At 41.2% G+C, this 16734-nt stretch overlaps 1 protein-coding gene across 1 annotated transcript in view; it reads right to left on the bottom strand.

Annotated features, from left to right (window-relative positions):
* Positions 1 to 1404: 1404 nt before the first annotated feature.
* Positions 1405 to 16734, bottom strand: part of LOC111233102 (collagen alpha-1(XVIII) chain-like) — a 28445-nt gene continuing 13115 nt past the window's right edge. The window contains exons 5-41 of the mRNA XM_022760869.1: positions 15938 to 16013; positions 13923 to 14065; positions 13815 to 13832; positions 12568 to 12774; positions 12457 to 12483; positions 12311 to 12373; positions 12132 to 12215; positions 11996 to 12046; positions 11425 to 11565; positions 11240 to 11293; positions 10975 to 11019; positions 10292 to 10423; positions 9970 to 10035; positions 9857 to 9883; positions 9444 to 9542; positions 9280 to 9315; positions 9019 to 9105; positions 8766 to 8798; positions 8596 to 8631; positions 8442 to 8501; positions 7857 to 7934; positions 7665 to 7700; positions 7514 to 7567; positions 7350 to 7421; positions 7171 to 7236; positions 7035 to 7065; positions 6496 to 6540; positions 6356 to 6390; positions 6119 to 6241; positions 5883 to 6030; positions 5728 to 5792; positions 5148 to 5276; positions 5031 to 5063; positions 4498 to 4947; positions 4194 to 4391; positions 3763 to 3872; positions 1405 to 3645 (exon numbers count right to left, since the gene is read on the bottom strand). Of these exons, the coding sequence (XP_022616590.1) occupies positions 3435 to 3645; positions 3763 to 3872; positions 4194 to 4391; positions 4498 to 4947; positions 5031 to 5063; positions 5148 to 5276; positions 5728 to 5792; positions 5883 to 6030; positions 6119 to 6241; positions 6356 to 6390; positions 6496 to 6540; positions 7035 to 7065; positions 7171 to 7236; positions 7350 to 7421; positions 7514 to 7567; positions 7665 to 7700; positions 7857 to 7934; positions 8442 to 8501; positions 8596 to 8631; positions 8766 to 8798; positions 9019 to 9105; positions 9280 to 9315; positions 9444 to 9542; positions 9857 to 9883; positions 9970 to 10035; positions 10292 to 10423; positions 10975 to 11019; positions 11240 to 11293; positions 11425 to 11565; positions 11996 to 12046; positions 12132 to 12215; positions 12311 to 12373; positions 12457 to 12483; positions 12568 to 12774; positions 13815 to 13832; positions 13923 to 14065; positions 15938 to 16013 (3369 nt within the window). The 3' untranslated portion in view covers positions 1405 to 3434. The remainder of the gene's footprint in view (positions 3646 to 3762; positions 3873 to 4193; positions 4392 to 4497; positions 4948 to 5030; positions 5064 to 5147; positions 5277 to 5727; positions 5793 to 5882; positions 6031 to 6118; positions 6242 to 6355; positions 6391 to 6495; positions 6541 to 7034; positions 7066 to 7170; positions 7237 to 7349; positions 7422 to 7513; positions 7568 to 7664; positions 7701 to 7856; positions 7935 to 8441; positions 8502 to 8595; positions 8632 to 8765; positions 8799 to 9018; positions 9106 to 9279; positions 9316 to 9443; positions 9543 to 9856; positions 9884 to 9969; positions 10036 to 10291; positions 10424 to 10974; positions 11020 to 11239; positions 11294 to 11424; positions 11566 to 11995; positions 12047 to 12131; positions 12216 to 12310; positions 12374 to 12456; positions 12484 to 12567; positions 12775 to 13814; positions 13833 to 13922; positions 14066 to 15937; positions 16014 to 16734) is intronic.

The raw sequence follows: 16734 nt of genomic DNA, 5'->3' as shown, positions 1-16734 counted from the left end.
AAATCTTTTTTCTTTTTCTAATAATAAAGTAAGTAATTCATTGAAAGTTGAATGAATATCCATTGTTACAATTCAAACTGGAACTGCTAATAGAAAATTCGCAGTAAACACATTCGCAGTAAATACAGTAACTGACTCCATGGAGATTACACTTCCTGTTAAGACAAATAATAAAAACGTTACAAAATACATCTATATGAACTTTTGTCTGTTGAATATTGATATAGTTGTTCATTCCTGCAGCATTTGTCACTGTCTAATTCATAAAGGATACAGATATTTACACCGTGTTGAAACACATTTCTGGGAGGGTGGCTTGGTCGCTGTTATCTCAATTTTGCATCCTGCAGGGAATGACTTGTATTTCAGGAAGACAACTGTTGTTTTTGAGTTACATGACATGAACAATAGCAAGCTGGCTGCTGCCTCACACAGTGACATGTGGTCATGAGTCCTTATCCTTATCTGGACCATGGTAGTTAAGGAAGCTAAATGAAAACACTCCAGGAACAGACTACTAGGAAAACACTTCTGTAGGCACATGTCCAAAAAAGGCATCAGGATGTTGGACTTCTTCTAATGACCTCTGCGTGTCCTTGTCCTCTGAAATCTTTGCATTGCCCTGCACCGTCAAACATGTACAAAACTGTATTAGTTTGCCTTAAATTTGTGACATATGTATATTTTACATTTATATCTTTTATATTTCAAATCTTTCACTCTAGTTTCAGTTCAGCTGTAACAGCATGTCACATTGCATTTCACTACATATTGTTTATATATATGACAAACACGACCACTTGAAACTCCCTGTCAACTCAACTGGACTGAATATCAGCGACAGAAAAGGCTGTTTACATTGTAGAAAGTGACAGAATGAGTTTATGACCTGCTTAAAAGCCAACTGTGGCAATTCACTTTTTAATTAATAGGATAAATAATGCTGTAGTTATTTTATTGTCTACAGCAGGCAATAATACTCAAAACCATGTTACACTTACTGAGGTCAAATGAACTTAACGCCATTGTCCTCTTCACATGCAAATTAAGAATTCAAGGTGGTCATGTCAGTTTAATATTAATAAGTGTTCATCATGTGTTTAGTGTAGTAAATAAACTTGGTGAGTCATTACACAGTGGAATAACTTCCCTGTGGCAGTTAAAGATCATTAAGTGAGGTTAAAGGTCAGTGAGTTTTCTGTCTATCATGAGATCTGATATCCGCCAAACTCGTCCTCTACTGCCACCCTCAGGCAAGAAGAGAAGCCCCTCACAGTACAGTCAGTCTTAGTATCACGCTATGGAAATATTAAAGAGGAATCAAGCAGCATTTTATATGTGGTGTCAGCTTGACACCACGTTTCCCCACAACCATCAGCTGAGAACGTAACTGAAAATTTCCACACAGATTTATTCAATGAGCTGCAGCATTTGAGAAATGTTGCTCACATAACAAAATGGAGACAGATTACAATCTGCAGGGGTTAATACACATCTTACTGTATTAGTTATGACTCTGTTAGTACATGAAAATATCTTTCTAGCCTCCAGAAACTGACGAAGTGGAGACGCCAAGGAGCTAGCTGCAGTGCATTTACTGTACTGCTCTCATATAAGAAGCTAAATAATTAACAAGCTACAGTGCATAAACATTTATGGCTGAATCCTTTTCCGGATATCTGTACATTAATTTTATTTGTTTGCTTACTATGTGCACAAACTTTATATCAGTGGGAAACTTCTCCCTGATTTTTTTTCAGGATCACAACAACACATATTCAACATCTTTGTTTGTTTTTGCACATTTTCTGGATATATTTGGAAATGTTATTATCCTCTGTGAGAGCATTCACATCACACATTGTAGTTGAACTAGAAAAGAGCACAGTTTATAAAAAATAAATATCCCTTTGTTATTGCTAAAAATATCTTCCCATGTAAAACAAATGAAACGGTTATTACTCAAGTGCTGTGGGTTACAGAGAAAAGAAGTTAAGAACAACAACATACATTTCATATACAATGTTTATCTCACTGTTGGACGCTGAAATGTGTTGATGACTGCACTGTTTGAAGAGATAAACAATCGCTCCATAATCCCCTGCAGCAAATACTGAATATCAAAGTAAATGTCATATTTAAGCCACAGGAAACCTTGCTGAAATGATTTTTAACACTGATTTTCAGGTACTTGAGCTGTAAATTTCGCATGTTAATATTTTCATGACACAGTTTTTTGGTTAAATGCAGGCAGTAAACATGAAATGTGTATGTGTAGTTAAGACATCATTCAGTGGTGTATCCCCTCTCTGAGATATTACCATTATATTACACTCATAGTATAAACCTTTCTTAAAAATAAACACCCGGAGACCTTTAAGACACCCAGAAGGTCGTTTAGAAAAGAAAATGTCCAAAATCCTCAAAGACTCCTTTGCTTGTTCCATCTAGGAAGCTTTGCTCTTTTTGATCAATACAAAAATGTGTGTTTTTCTGTCTGAAAATGTAGAAATCAGTTGAGACAAATATAACTGATAATAAAACTAGTTACTTTTGTAATTTCAGGCTGCCATCTTTGTTTAGTTTCATCTTTGATTTGAAAGGAGTGGGAAATAGGTTAAAAATCCTTTTTATTGTGCATCAAACTGAACATTATTTCATCCAGATGGTGAGAAGAGTCTTTGAGGAGTCCAGAAATACCTTCAAATTAGATTAGTCTTGTTAAACCTTTTTAAAAAGCTCCTAGGTATTTATTTTTCAGAAACACTGAAGCTTAGTTCATGATTTGAATGTTTTGGTTATAAATAAGAGCTGTGTCCTTGTTATTTTGGATAATCGATCCACCACACTGTTGATGGGTTTGGAACTACTTTCTACCAGACAAATAGTCCCTATGAACCCTGTCAATTATCCAAATTAATCAGGACACTGTTTCTGAAAAAGAAAGTCGCTGTTAAATTCTATAAATTGAATTTTCAGTGCTGTGAAAACCACAGACAAGTCAATTCACCTCCACTGTTCTGGGGTCAAAGCAGGAATCAGAAATAAAAACATGGCTTCGCTAGCTAGCACCAAACATGCTAATTTCAATATACTAGCTGACACGTCACAAACACCAAAAAGTGTTGATGAAGCTGCACCTTTTGAAACACAGTCACCTTTTAAGGCTGCCAGAGTGTGTGTTACTGTAGGTCACCTGAGCTTAACTTAGGTTCAACATGTGGGATAATCCTGTATAGCACCATATAAGAGGGGCTAACAAACATAAACTAATTATTAATTAGAAAAAACTTATTTACAAAGCACCACGTACAGTGCAAAGACAGATAAGAGTGTGTGTGGACAAAAGCCTGGCTGAACGCTTTCAGATTTTCCTTTGTCCAGTGTGGTGTGTGTGTGTGTGTGTGTGTGTGTGTGTGTGTGTGTGTGTGTGTCTATCTCTTAGAGTGGCCGAGGCTGTTCTCGATGCACAGCACGGCGTAGGAGCTGGAGCAGCTGCTGGAGCTCTGCTGGAGCAGACTGCCGCTCTGCAGCGCCGACGCCATGCCGTTGAGCGCCCGGTCGCCCACACGCCACGTCTCGCAGAAGCCATCGACATGCTGCTGACCGGTGCTGGTCGACCCGTGCCACATCATCTTCTCTGGCCTGGGATGACACAGACACTTGATTACTTTGATTACAGCTTATTTCCAAAATATTAAAATACTGTCCTGGAATGAAGGTGTAATATTGTCTTATAGTCATTTACTGTATTTTGCTCACCATGTGCCGTCACTGAGAACATTCTTGCCATCAAAGGAGTAGATCGGCACGTTATCCTTCATTCTGCCATCATTGAAGATGGCGTCCCAGTTGTCAAACAGAACCTCATCCTGAGAGAGATGAGAAAACACAAGCAGCTCGAAAATCTGCTGACCAATAGATGTGCAATTAAGTTCCTTTCCTTCATTTAATGCTCTTCTGACTTGTGTGTTTTGAAATGAATAATCAAAACTACTGGAGTGTGACAGGTCCTTGTACATCCAAACAGGGATTCGAACTTGCATCGACAGCCTTTATTGGTACTCTACACTGTTCTCTTCAAGTGGAAGAGTCAAATAAAACCGGATTTCAGAACCTGATTTCCGAAAAAAATAAATTTCTCAAAATGTCAGACATTTCCTTTCAGTGGCTGGAAAGCCTCTGTTCAGTACCTTCAGGTTGAGTATTGGCAAATGGTCTCTGTCTGCCCTGCGGACGACGCTGTGGAGATCCTGGAGTCTGGCGGACAGGAAAGCCCGGAAAGTTCCCTTCATCCCGATGGCCTGAGCCTGGGTGAAGCACAGGAAGTCTGCACCGCGGATGCCTCTCATGGAGCCAGTCTGAGGGCTGTTCAGAGCGATCAGGTGGAGCTGTGGAAACACCAACATGCTCGGTAACATTATATACAGTACATCTGTGATTAAACCAAGTGCAGCTTCCATGTGAGTGTGATGGTTTAGAATTGGCCTCTCATACCCCTGGACCTGAAGTGTGATGGTGGACTGGAGTCTGGGGCACAGGAGGAGGTGGTCTTCGCTGAGGGGTGACTGGGTAGCGAGCAGCCGGGTATGTAGGGTGTTCCTGGGCCGTATCGACTGAATACCTACCGTCTGGTTGGTTTAGTCGGTCTGCATAACTTGGAAACCTTGGATCTGTTGGTGCTGGGTACCGTGGGTCCGGCTGATGCCGCGCGTCAGGGTGGTATCGTGGGTCAGGGTGGTATCGGGGATCCGGGTGGTATCGGGGATCCGGGTGGGTTGGGTATCTAGGATCAGGGTTTGACGGGTATCGGGGGTCTGCGTGTGTATGATGATGCATGTCAGGCTGTGACTCGGTGTCAGGTGGGCTTTGGGAGTCAGGGTTGGAGTGGTGGTCTGGAGTGAAGGGGATGACTGGTGGGGGCTCAACAGCTGCAACCTCATTACCCTGGAGATAATGTGCATGACATGGATTAAAACAATGTGAGCTGTGTGTTCTGGAGAAGAGAAAAAAAGTGCAACTACACTTACATCACCACTGGGCAAAGCAATGTAGCCCCCGAGCTGAAAGATAAAGAAGAGGCTGCATTAATACACAAAGAACTACACCAAGGCTGAGTTAGGATCATAATAAAGAAAAATGTTTACCTGGACCTGTCGAACTCCATCTCGGACCCGTAAGTAGAGATCTGTTTGGTCTAAAATGTAGACCAGAGAGCCCTCAGGTTGTCTTCTAGCGGTGGCTGTCATGGTATCATAAGACCTCAGCACTGTCACCTGCAAACACAAACACACAAGTTGATCGGGGGACGATATCTGTTTGATTCTGCTGATAACTGTGCAGCTTAAATGTGTAGACTGAAATATCTCAACAACTATTGGATAAATGGCCATTAAATGTTGTGCAGACATGTATGATCCCCAGAGGACGAATCCTAACGACTGTGGCGATCCCTTGACTTCTCCTCTAGCGCCACCAACAGGTTGACACTTGAGTAAAATATCTCAACATTCAACAGTCACATGGTCTACTGAAGGGTACCTGTATTTTTCCTTTGCTTCATTAGTCATGGGTATTTTTCCTTAGTGATTAATTATTAATTGATAATTGGTGTTGTTTATAATTAGACAGACGCTCATGAGTCAGCAAGTCCAGCAGATGTGTAGTAAGTCTTGGAGCTAATGAGGAAATAAAGCAGAAATATGACTGTGTCAAACGTCTTCTCACCCCAGAGGAGGATCCAGGTAGTCCAGGCACTCCAGGTGGTCCCGGTGGCCCAGGAATACTGATAGCTGTCATTTAAAGACAGGCACATGAGCTTGAATGAGACTAAACACAGACTTAATCTTGAGTATTTGGGCATGTTTATGATTAAGACTCACTCTGTGTGCCCCGGTGGGATCCAGTTATATAGGGTCCTGGAGGTCCAGGTGGCCCTGGTGGTCCAGGTTGCCCATCATAGCCTCTTCCTGGTGACCCAGGTGGCCCCTGAGGGCCTGGGGGTCCAACGATGGAGTCACCTTTAGGGCCCTGATGGGACAAGAACATTATAATTTAAGATGCAGCAAGTCAAATGGAGGCAATAAATCCTGATGTTGGATTATGCTTTTGATCTTACCGGGGGCCCAGGCACTCCTGGGGCTCCATGACTCCCTCCATAGCGGGGGTCATAATATCCTCCTCCCGGTTCTCCTTTCTCTCCTTTCAAGCCAGGACTTCCAACTTCACCCTTCAACTCATTCTGGACACAAATGTAAAAAGAGACCAACAAAAACCTTACTGACACTAATACTTTAACCATAAACTGTGATCCATACAATCAGAACTGTGTGGGAGGTCTAAAGTTGAGGATTACCTTTAAAGTGTAGATGTCATAGTTCGACCCAAGACCTGGATCAAAAAGGAAAGGCCTTGCTTTAAAATTGTCTCAATGCTGAAAATATAAAACTTTTACTTTAAGCTTTTTCAGCCTTTATGTGCAGGTTTTAGTGCTACCTGGAATCCCTGGTAGTCCACGGTCACCTTTCTCTCCTTTAACAGCTGTAAACGAAGGGAACAGCAGCAACAGATTAAGTTAAACACAAGCAGTTTTACCTTCACAGGAGAAGACATCTTTAAAAATATGTGCACTTGCTTTCCTGTTGAGGGTTAGAGAAGAAGTTTGATATCATTCTCATGTCTGTGTGTTGGATCTGCTGCTGGAGCCAGCAGCTGGTTAGCTTAGCTTAGCATAAAGAGTGGAAATAGGGGGAAACAGCTAGCCTGGTTGTGTCCAAAGGTACATCTGCCTAAAACTCATCAATTAACACATTATATCTTGTGTCTTTAATCCAAACAAAAAGTGTAAAAACTGATTCACCGTAACCCATCTCCTATCTTTATATGAGCTTAAAGAAGATGTTTCATCGATGGAGTCTGATCGCTAAACCTCTCTCTGTTGCTCTCCTTACTGAAACGAGAGTTGCATCAGTCTTGTCATCTAACTACTGGTAAGAAAGTGAGTAAGTATCATTCACAGTATGAGGGGATCTCACCGGGGTTATATCTGGAGTAATCGTCATATCCCTGAAAAGAAAACACATCCGTAAATAAATACCCCACCTCACTCCTCATCTCACAAGACACACAACTGCTGCAACACTACGGTAGAGATTTCATGTGTCGACTCACTCTGAGTCTGTCGATGGGAACAGGAGCTCCAGGAGGTCCAGGGGGGCCTGGTGGACCTGGGGGACCCTGGGACACAACAGATATTGATAGCTGTGAGTATATACTACACAAGCTGATTGAATTTAGGCTTTGATTACTTACTTAACATGGAAAAATAAACCAAAATCTGTGACACTCACAGGGTATCCATATTCGGATCCAGTGCCTGAATCTCCCTTCTCTCCTTTGACGCCGTTCAGCCCTGGCCGACCCTACAGCAAAACACACATTCACAACCATACTTACCATCTTAAACTGATTTGATATGAAGATGTAATTTGACATTTGCAGGAAACGTACTTACCGGTCGGCCCGGGAGCCCGATCTCTCCCTTCTGACCTTCAGGGCCATGTGAACCCTGGAGGGAATAAAAAAGGTTACACAGTTTTATTACACACATTATGTAATATCAGCAAAAACACTCAAAATATGGTATATATAAATCTGGTACGCACTGAGGGTCCCACAGGGCCGGGAGGTCCCATCTCACCCTGTAAACAAATACAAGCTGTAAACACTGATATTTTAGGCTTCAATCAGTAGAACTGTACTGTGGACGCTTCCATTCATGAAAAATAACAAGACAGAAAGAAAGAAATCATGTTAGATGTCATATAATTTGAGATGTGATTCAAAAAGGTTTTTACCGGCTGTCCTGCCAGGCCACCCAGGTACATGGGTCTGCCATCAGGCCCCATAATGACACCAGGCTCTCCTTTCTGTCCCTGAAGAAAAAAACATTTCAACATAAACATTTACAACCAACACTGGAAAAATATGATTGAAAAATGACTGCATCAAAGGAAAAAAGAATATGTGTGTTTGAACTACACTGTGCTGATTTTATTTTGAAAGGCCAAGATATCAACATTGTTTTCTGAGAAGCCAAACTTACATTAAATATGTCTAGCCTTAAAGTAAAGCCTTAAAGTTCTTACAATTTAATTTTTAACTGACAAAAAACTTATTTATATACTGTCTTGATAAATAAATAAGACTCGAAACCATACGATGTTTAACAAATTCATTGAGTTGAGATAATACGATATTTTTCATAGGAAAGATAAGAAAACATTAAAATCTTTATCTTGAAAAAAATATAAAATAAATAATATATATGTATATACAGTATATATATATAATATATCTTTACAGTATATAATGATGCAAAAATATGAATCTTTGATTGTGTAAAATGAGAAATTAATTGACTAAAATGTGGATTATCCTACTTTAGGTGCATATCCTGGAGGACCAGAATCTCCTTTGTCTCCTTTTGGTCCCACAGGCCCCTGGATCAAAATAAATAACACAAAACTGATTCCATTTTTGTGCATTAACTGGAACTTTCCTCGCTGAATATGTGATAATGACATCGATACGTACCGGGAATCCTGCCCGACCTGGAATACCTGGTCCCCCCTGCAGAAGAGCGAATAATAAGGCATTGAAGAAAAAAGATGAAATATTCTTTTCACGTGTTAAAAACTTCAGACTTTAGTTTAGTAAGGTCTGTAGTGAGATGGGTTAGAGGACCAAAGGGTGTGTCCACTCACCTGCCACCCTTCGCTCCAATATACGTCGTTATACTACAGCAAGACAAAGTTAGGTCAGTTAGTGTGGAGGTGAACAAACGATGACGCAAGCAGTGACTGTTAGTGAATATGAGCAACTCAAACACTAATTCAGCCTCAATCAGTGATTTAGTGAATCAGTAATTAAGTGGCAAGCTGTCGTGTGCAGGTTATTTTACTTCACATGGATCAGAGCGTCTTTCTCTCTGTGTTAATACCATGACCTCTGACTCACATCCCCTGTGTTCTGGTAGATGATCTGTCCTGGAGTTCCGGGAGGTCCTGGAGGTCCAGGTGGTCCACCGTCTCGCCCTGGAAGACCCTGCAACACAAACATAAAAAAAACATCCATAAGAAGAAATAAAAACCACAAACACATGGAGAATATTTCATATAAGTCTCTCAAGACAGGAAGAGATTTTCAATACAGCTTCAAAAATGAAAATATATTTGCATATTTATAACCTGTATGTATTGTATATTTTGTATAACTCACCATCTCTCCCTTCTCTCCTCTGTCTCCTTTTTGACCCTTGAAATTGAACATGACAGATTATGAGTGCCATGACAACAAACTATCAAAAAAGTTGAAAATACCTGAATTGTGTATTTCTATAAGAAGCAATTAAGCAACAAATCCCAGTTTATCCATCTACACACCGACTGTCCAGGGAATCCGTCAACGCCTGGGATCCCAGCTGGTCCTCTTGGTCCCTCCGCTCCCTTGTCTCCATGGCTACCTGGCAAACCAGGCTTACCCTGGGAATCATAATTGTGTGATATCACTACAGTCCCGTTCAGATTTTGACAGATAGATTTTCATCCTGGCAGCTTTTTACTTTGTTAAATTGACAAAATGAGACGTCAGACTTGTTTTTTGTGTTTTGTTTGTGCTGAGAAGAGGAGATGATGCCTGTGAGGTAAGGAGGTTTATCTTTTTCCTTTTGGTTTAATACATATATTTAAAATGGAAGTAGGCTTATTTAACTACTGTTATTCAAGTGCCGAACATAAGGAGATGGAGCGACAGTGAGACTAACAACACTAAGCCTTACAGACTCTGTAGTACTTACAGGTAGACCTGCGATACCAGCAGGACCCTGGAAGACACGACACAGGGAAACGTAGGTTAGTACATGTGCTGTGAAGACGAGGACAGGGAGGTCATGTATGGGTGAATGGCTACCTGTGGTCCAGGTGGGCCGCTGACTCCAGGCAAGCCATTGATCGACTCGTATCCATCATGGTCACCCTGTGAGGAGGACAGACATACAAATAGTCCAGGGTTTGTGTATCTTCATATGGTTTTTTTTCAATCAATTTGGTAAATATTTGGTATATTTTAAGGGTCATTTCCTTCCAGCCAAAAGCTACATTTTAAAGAATTTTGTGTCTTTATTTGGTGAAGCCAAAATTAATATTATTTTAACCATAAAATTCACATTACTTGTTTTAGGAAGATTTGTCACACACCTGATGATCCAGATTTTGAAGAAACCTCTACTCACATGTCCAACACGGTAAGGTGGTCCCGGTGGTCCTGGAGGTCCTGGAGGTCCAACTGGTCCCATGGGACCTGGAAGCCCTGCAAGCCCTGTCTGCCCTGGTTGACCCACCTGTCCTGGGTCACCCTGAGAACCCTGAGGTGGGCAGGAAAAGGTGTGGACGTTTTGAGTTAGAGAGAAATACCTGTGAGAATACCTGCAGCAGAAAGATGAAAAGGTGGCATGCGAGAGAGACACATGCAGAGAATACCGGAGGTTCAGCAGAGTTAAGAGATCTGTTCAAATTATTAGATACAGTGAGATGTTATACTTTGAAAAGCAAAAGCAAGCTGCTGGATATTTAATTCAACCATAGAAGAAAGGTCTTTGTCCTGTTAGGAACATGCAGTCTGAAGGATGCAGGTTAAATCAACAGGAACTGGAATCCCTCACAAGTCATTAGGTTGAAATAGAAACTGGTAAAAACTCAGGAAAGGGAAAGGAAACCACCAAAGCAGAGGCCCCCCAGTACCTGCGACCCGTTGGATGGAGTAAAGTAAGAGAACAGGCCGGTGAAAAAGTTGGAGCCTTGTGTGTCTCGCTAGAGGAGAGAGAGAATCTATCTGGATGCACCCGCCACAAATTCATCCTTGATTCATAACGTTCATGATTGTACAGACAAGTTTTAAAATTGAGACTGAACTCACCTTTTCTCCAGCTGCTCCTGGAAGCCCGAGCTCAGCGCAGTCACCCTGGAGCAAAAACAGATTCATACACTTAGTCACACGATATCTCAACAACAAGTAAATGGATTGAAAAGACGTTCATGGTTTCCAGAGGAATAATCCTGGTTAAACTGAAAGTGTAAAGTCAGGTCAACCTAAAGACGGGAAGCTTATACCTGCTCAAAAAAATAACACCACATGTTTTATTTGTAATCTGTGAGAAATATTCAGCAGGTTACATCCTCACCTTCTGTCCTCTGACTCCGGGTTGACCAGGTACACCAGGTGGACCTGGGGGGCCCTGAAACAGCAGACACAAAACGTAAACTCAAGTGTTTTTCACTTTTTCACAATCCTACGAAAATAAATAAGTAATAAGGAATATTTTAAGTCTGTAAGTAATCCACAGTCACACAAAATAAAAATACTCACTGGCAGACCAGGTACTCCATCTTGTCCAGGTGGTCCAGGGGGTCCAAAGGCTATGGGACCATTGGGACCCAGTGCCACTGAATTACCAGGGATCCCAGGAGGGCCCGGAGGACCTGGGACACCGGGAGGACCGCGGGGACCCTGGATAACAAATCAACCCAGTTAAATTTTAATGACATTAAATGTGGTTAAAAAAGCAGATTCAGATGCAGATCCAGATTCAGGATTCTCAGGCAGAAGTATTTATGGTAAACTTTGCACCAAGGAGAAAAAATGAGCAGCACAAAGGCAGCATGTTAATCAGTTCTTAACTAATTAATATTCATGTGTCTGGTGTCTCCCTCTAATTAACTCATCCTTGGCAAGAACTATGTTTGGGCAGTATTATCTAAGTTTATGCCTTTCTCTACATCCTTATCTGTAAGACCTTGGTTACCCCAGCAATGGAGGATAGAGGTGTCATAACAACAACCAAACAGTAACCCATTATCTAACACAGTGAAGGTCTCCACAAGCTGAACTGTGGGAAAGTGAGTGAGGCCTAGAAGAACCAGATGAACATTAAACATACCCGGATTTTGTCCAGGTCTGGGAATCCGGAGCCCTCCATGTCAACAAACGTCTATTGAAACAAACATTGAAGAAAACACAGTGAGAAACATATCTTGAAAACTGAAATAGTGAAAGAAAAGGAAGTGTGGACGTACTGGGCGATCACCAGTGCCAGGTCCGGGAGGTCCCGGTGGACCTGGGGGTCCTCTAGGTCCTGGTTGACCCTCTCCACGGTCGCCCTGCAAAGATCCAGAGGCCACACGTTATCACACTGAATGAAGCCTTGCGATATAATATATTACAATACTCCATCTTCATCCACTCTGTTATACACCTTTTGGCCTTTGGCACCAAGTGTTCCTGGATTTCCTGGGGGACCTTGTGGACCAGCTGGACCCTGAACATGGGAGTACAAGAACAAAATTATGTTTTTCAAATTATTCAGAAAGAAATATTTCACTTATTCAATAAAATACTTACAGCTTTTCCGTCCTCTCCTGGGTCACCCTGAAAGATAGACAGTCAGTGAGAAACATGAATCTAAAACACCATTCAACATGTCTGGAGATCAGGATTTATCTCTCCACTCACAGGCTCTCCATCAGCTCCTGGAGGTCCTTTGGCGCCGTCCAACCCTGGCGATCCTGGAGGTCCGGGGGGTCCAGCCACCTGCTGCACAACAGAGCCATCCCCGAGTCGGACCACCTCAGCTGCAGGGCCGGGAGGACCAGGGGGCCCGGGAGGCCCCTGAGCACCACTTTCTCCTTTATTTCCAGGGTATCCAAAGCCAGAACTTCCCTGGTGAAGACAGAGAAAAATAACTGTAACATTTACCAGCTCTATTGGAAAAGTTGTCTTTGTAGAATTTTTAGTTCGAGTTAAGATCAGGGTTTTAATCATTTTGATACAATGTCTGCTGGTCAGATTAGACACCTCCCCCTGTAACATGAACTACAGGCAAGTGCAGTTATTTCATTATACAATTTACTTATTTTAAAGGAAACAAATTACCCACAAACAGGAATATTATTCATACAACTCATTCACAAGTTCTTAAATTCCTGCACATGTGCTTTAACCAAGCAACCGTGGAAAAATAGGATTAATAAGCATCGTTAATACCTGCAGATCAGGCAGCATTCTCTGCTTTTACACCACAGATGTCTGTTAAAACACTTGGTTCAATTTATATGTTATAAGCATCACTCAGGGAACCCTGGAGGTTATGCAGACCAGATGATTTACCTCAGTCACATGTGGGATGTAGGTCTGGATAAATTGTTATTTGTTAAATTAACATAATGAACAATCATCGTTTAAGGACTGAATTCTTGTTTAATTGATGCAATTAAAAAAAATATACTAGTAACTACACAGCAGTGCAGCTTTATGCTCAGCTCAAGTAAGCTCGTGTTGGAAGTTGTCCCTACTTTTCTAGCCATTATAAAGCCATCAGTCATTAGTTTAGATTACATATGAAAGTCTCAAAATAATGAAACGCTTTTGCATTATATTACTGTATAAAAAGTCCCCTGTATTTTTTTTTATGTACTATTTAACTTATTTCCATTCTACTTTATTTTTTAATTTGCATTGCTCCTATACTAAGATAAGACTATTATTATTAAGACCAATCAAGTTCTAATAAAAACGTTTGAAAAATAATATTAGGATTTGTATTTCATTGAATTTTTAGAACAAACTATTTGCTTTAACTTCTTGTAAACACATGTAGAAAGATCTGAATCAGAGTGACAGTTTTGCTGTTTGTTTATTACGTCATACAGGCGATGAACAACACTGTAGTCCACAGGTTCAGACAGGCACAGTGAACATACCTTTGCACCTTTTTCACCCTGAAAAATACAAAAAGAAAAATTACTGTGTCAATCATACGTCACTCATGTGTGTAGCAGGTGATGTAGCTGAACGTCACAGTCATTTACCTTCTCTCCTCGTCCTCCGCCCTGAGAGGAGACACCAGAGCCAAAGCTGGACCCTGATTCTCCCTTTGGTCCTGCGGGGCCTTCGTCCCCCTTTGACCCTTTGTCTCCTCTGTCACCTTTCTCACCTTTAGCACCATTGGGACCTGAAGGACGTGTCACACGACGTGAGTGAGGAGCAACATCACTGAGCCAAGCTTCAGTTCACCATGCAGAGGTGCCACCACCATCACCATGACACTCAAACTCAAAACTATAAAATATAAAGAAGCACCTCTTCATGAAAGAGAATAAAGGGTCAAACAGCAACGATCACAATTAGACAGTGCAAAAGAAAACAAGTGCAAAAGCAAAACAAACACATCTGTAATGAAACAAACTGAGGAGATGGTGTTTTCTCATCAGACTCAGGTTGTACAGAAGGTTTGTCTTCCACCACCTGGTGGAGCTGATGATGTAGTGTGAAGCAGTGCAGCAGTGACCTCTGTCCAGCAGAGGGCGCTGCAGAATTTATAATTCATAATTCTCCATGTGACTGTGACTGGATCCACTCCATGTGTCCTATAGATGCAACGGAGGTGGACAACAATTCTATATGTATATTTCCATGTTCCTGTCAGTGATTTGTTTTGTTTTGTTTTCATAATTTGAATGTAGGAAGCTCCAAGTTCATAAAAATAAATAGACACTCCTATAAAGTATAACCCCCCTCTGTTTAAGTCTGTCAGTTCTTCTCTCTTCTCTCTAAACCATCACTGACAACTGAGACAACCTATAACATTTAACCCTTTGTGTTTGGTGGAGCCTTGCATTTACATTATATTCCTATGTTTAGTAAAGCCTGAAGAAGAGGAACCGGAGATTGTAGATTCATTAAGGAAAAGTGAGAATGATGAGTTATTTTATTAATTCATTGTTTGTTTGGTGTGAGTGTTCTGATAAGTATGTTGTATATAGTATATATTTACTGTATGTATATAGTGAACGTAGTTTTTCATTTCCAACTCTAGAAGGTAAGAGAACCCATCTTTGCTGTGATAATCTGATTAAACACATTTCATTTAGAAACATGCAACATATTAGCACAAAACTGAAACAATTAAAACTAGGAAACAAGGCAGGACCCACTTCATGGCCATCATCATGTCAGGTTTGTATTAAACAAAACAAATCTGCCATTTATCAAATTACCACAAACCAAATGCCAAAGGGGACAAAAACATACGGAGCAGGTTGCATTGAACTTTCTTGCAGGACAACTCATGTTCAATAGTTTTGATTAACCACAGACAAACCTCCACCAACATGCTCACAGCTCCATCAGCAGTGCTCATCCTACACTGCGATAGGATGGCCACATGTTGATTAATCCTAATCTCAATCTGCATCTCTGACAGCCATGATCAGAATCCTTTTGCCCCCCTGCGACCCACCTCTTGGGCCTGGTGATCCAGGCCGGCCGTAGTCCACCGATGGCTGCTGATACCTGACATCTGAAGTCAACACAAACACAACTTTATCTGCTGCTCAGTGGCTGCATGAGGCCTTCAAGTGTTGGCTCACAGAGCGGGGAATGTAGAGCCTCGTTAATGTCTGTCTGAATGATTTGTTAGAGGTGATGTAGGACTTTCTAATGTCTTAATCTACTCATGGGGGCTCTTTGAAGGAGATTTTTTTTTTAAGCCAAAATCCAGATTTCCTTTCACCTTGTGAGCAACTTCGACCTACTGGTCTACTTCTTTAATTTCCCCACTGGAGGGAGCTAAAGAGTTTCCAGTGGCACTCCTGAAACGCTGCAGCAAAACTCCCCCCACTCTCAGGTCCAGACAAGCACCTTTATGCACATACTTCTGGATAAAAGCAAAGATGTTTCCTTGGCTGCGGCTGCTGTATGATTAAAAACTTCCATTACAGCTTTCCGCACTGTGTTTACTGTGATCAACGTCTTGGCAGGCACACACTCAAGATTTACAGTTACAGGAGGTGATTCTAATGTTGTTAACAAAGACTTATTTTACCTGTTTCCTTCACTCTGGTTCCCTGTGAGGATGTGAGCGGGGGCTCAGGTACTGGACGGGAGGGGGCGGGGGTGGTCTGGAAAGTAGAATAGTAGAACAGCTGAAAACATCTGCAGGCACCGTCTCCTTGACTCATTTAGAAAAATCCAAACAATATTTTTTACACAGAAACTGCTTAATCTGCTTTATCTTTAGCTAATATTTGACATGCAACTAAATTGTATTTAACTGAAATTCATCAAAAAGCTGCATGTGACATTGCTGCAATGCATTGCTGTTTCAATTTTCTGAGCTGAGTGAAATAATAAGTCCTTTAGAGCTGCAGTAAAAAGTTTGTACATGTGCTTCTGATTAAGTTTAAAATGTTTAATGTGACAGTGAAGTTCTAAACCACACTGATTATTTCAAGGTCTAACAGCTGTAAAGGCAGATAATGCAGTTTATCAATTGTACAGTGACAAAAACTACACTGACTGGACAATTAATGAAGAAATAAAACATACAAATCCATTTTAATTCCACTTTTTGTGACAGGTTTTATATGAAACCCAGTCAAACTGTGATTAAAAATGTTTAACGTGATCCACACAAATACTACACAACATTATATCTGTGACTAAAGACCCTAGTATGGATCAAACTCCTAAAATCCTACAATTCCCAAAATGAAAATTCACCCATACCTCCTCCTAAATGCCACATCTGTCACACCCTAGCACCAGTTTTGGAGAGCTCCCTCCAGAGCCACAGAAGACATCATGTAACTGCAGCATTCCTCATGATGAGTAAACTGAGCT

The sequence above is a fragment of the Seriola dumerili genome, unplaced genomic scaffold (genome assembly GCF_002260705.1).
Source record: "Seriola dumerili isolate Sdu_G_001 unplaced genomic scaffold, Sdu_1.0 BDQW01000018.1, whole genome shotgun sequence".
Lineage (NCBI taxonomy): Eukaryota > Metazoa > Chordata > Actinopteri > Carangiformes > Carangidae > Seriola > Seriola dumerili.
This window is presented reverse-complemented; position numbering and strand designations above follow the sequence as displayed.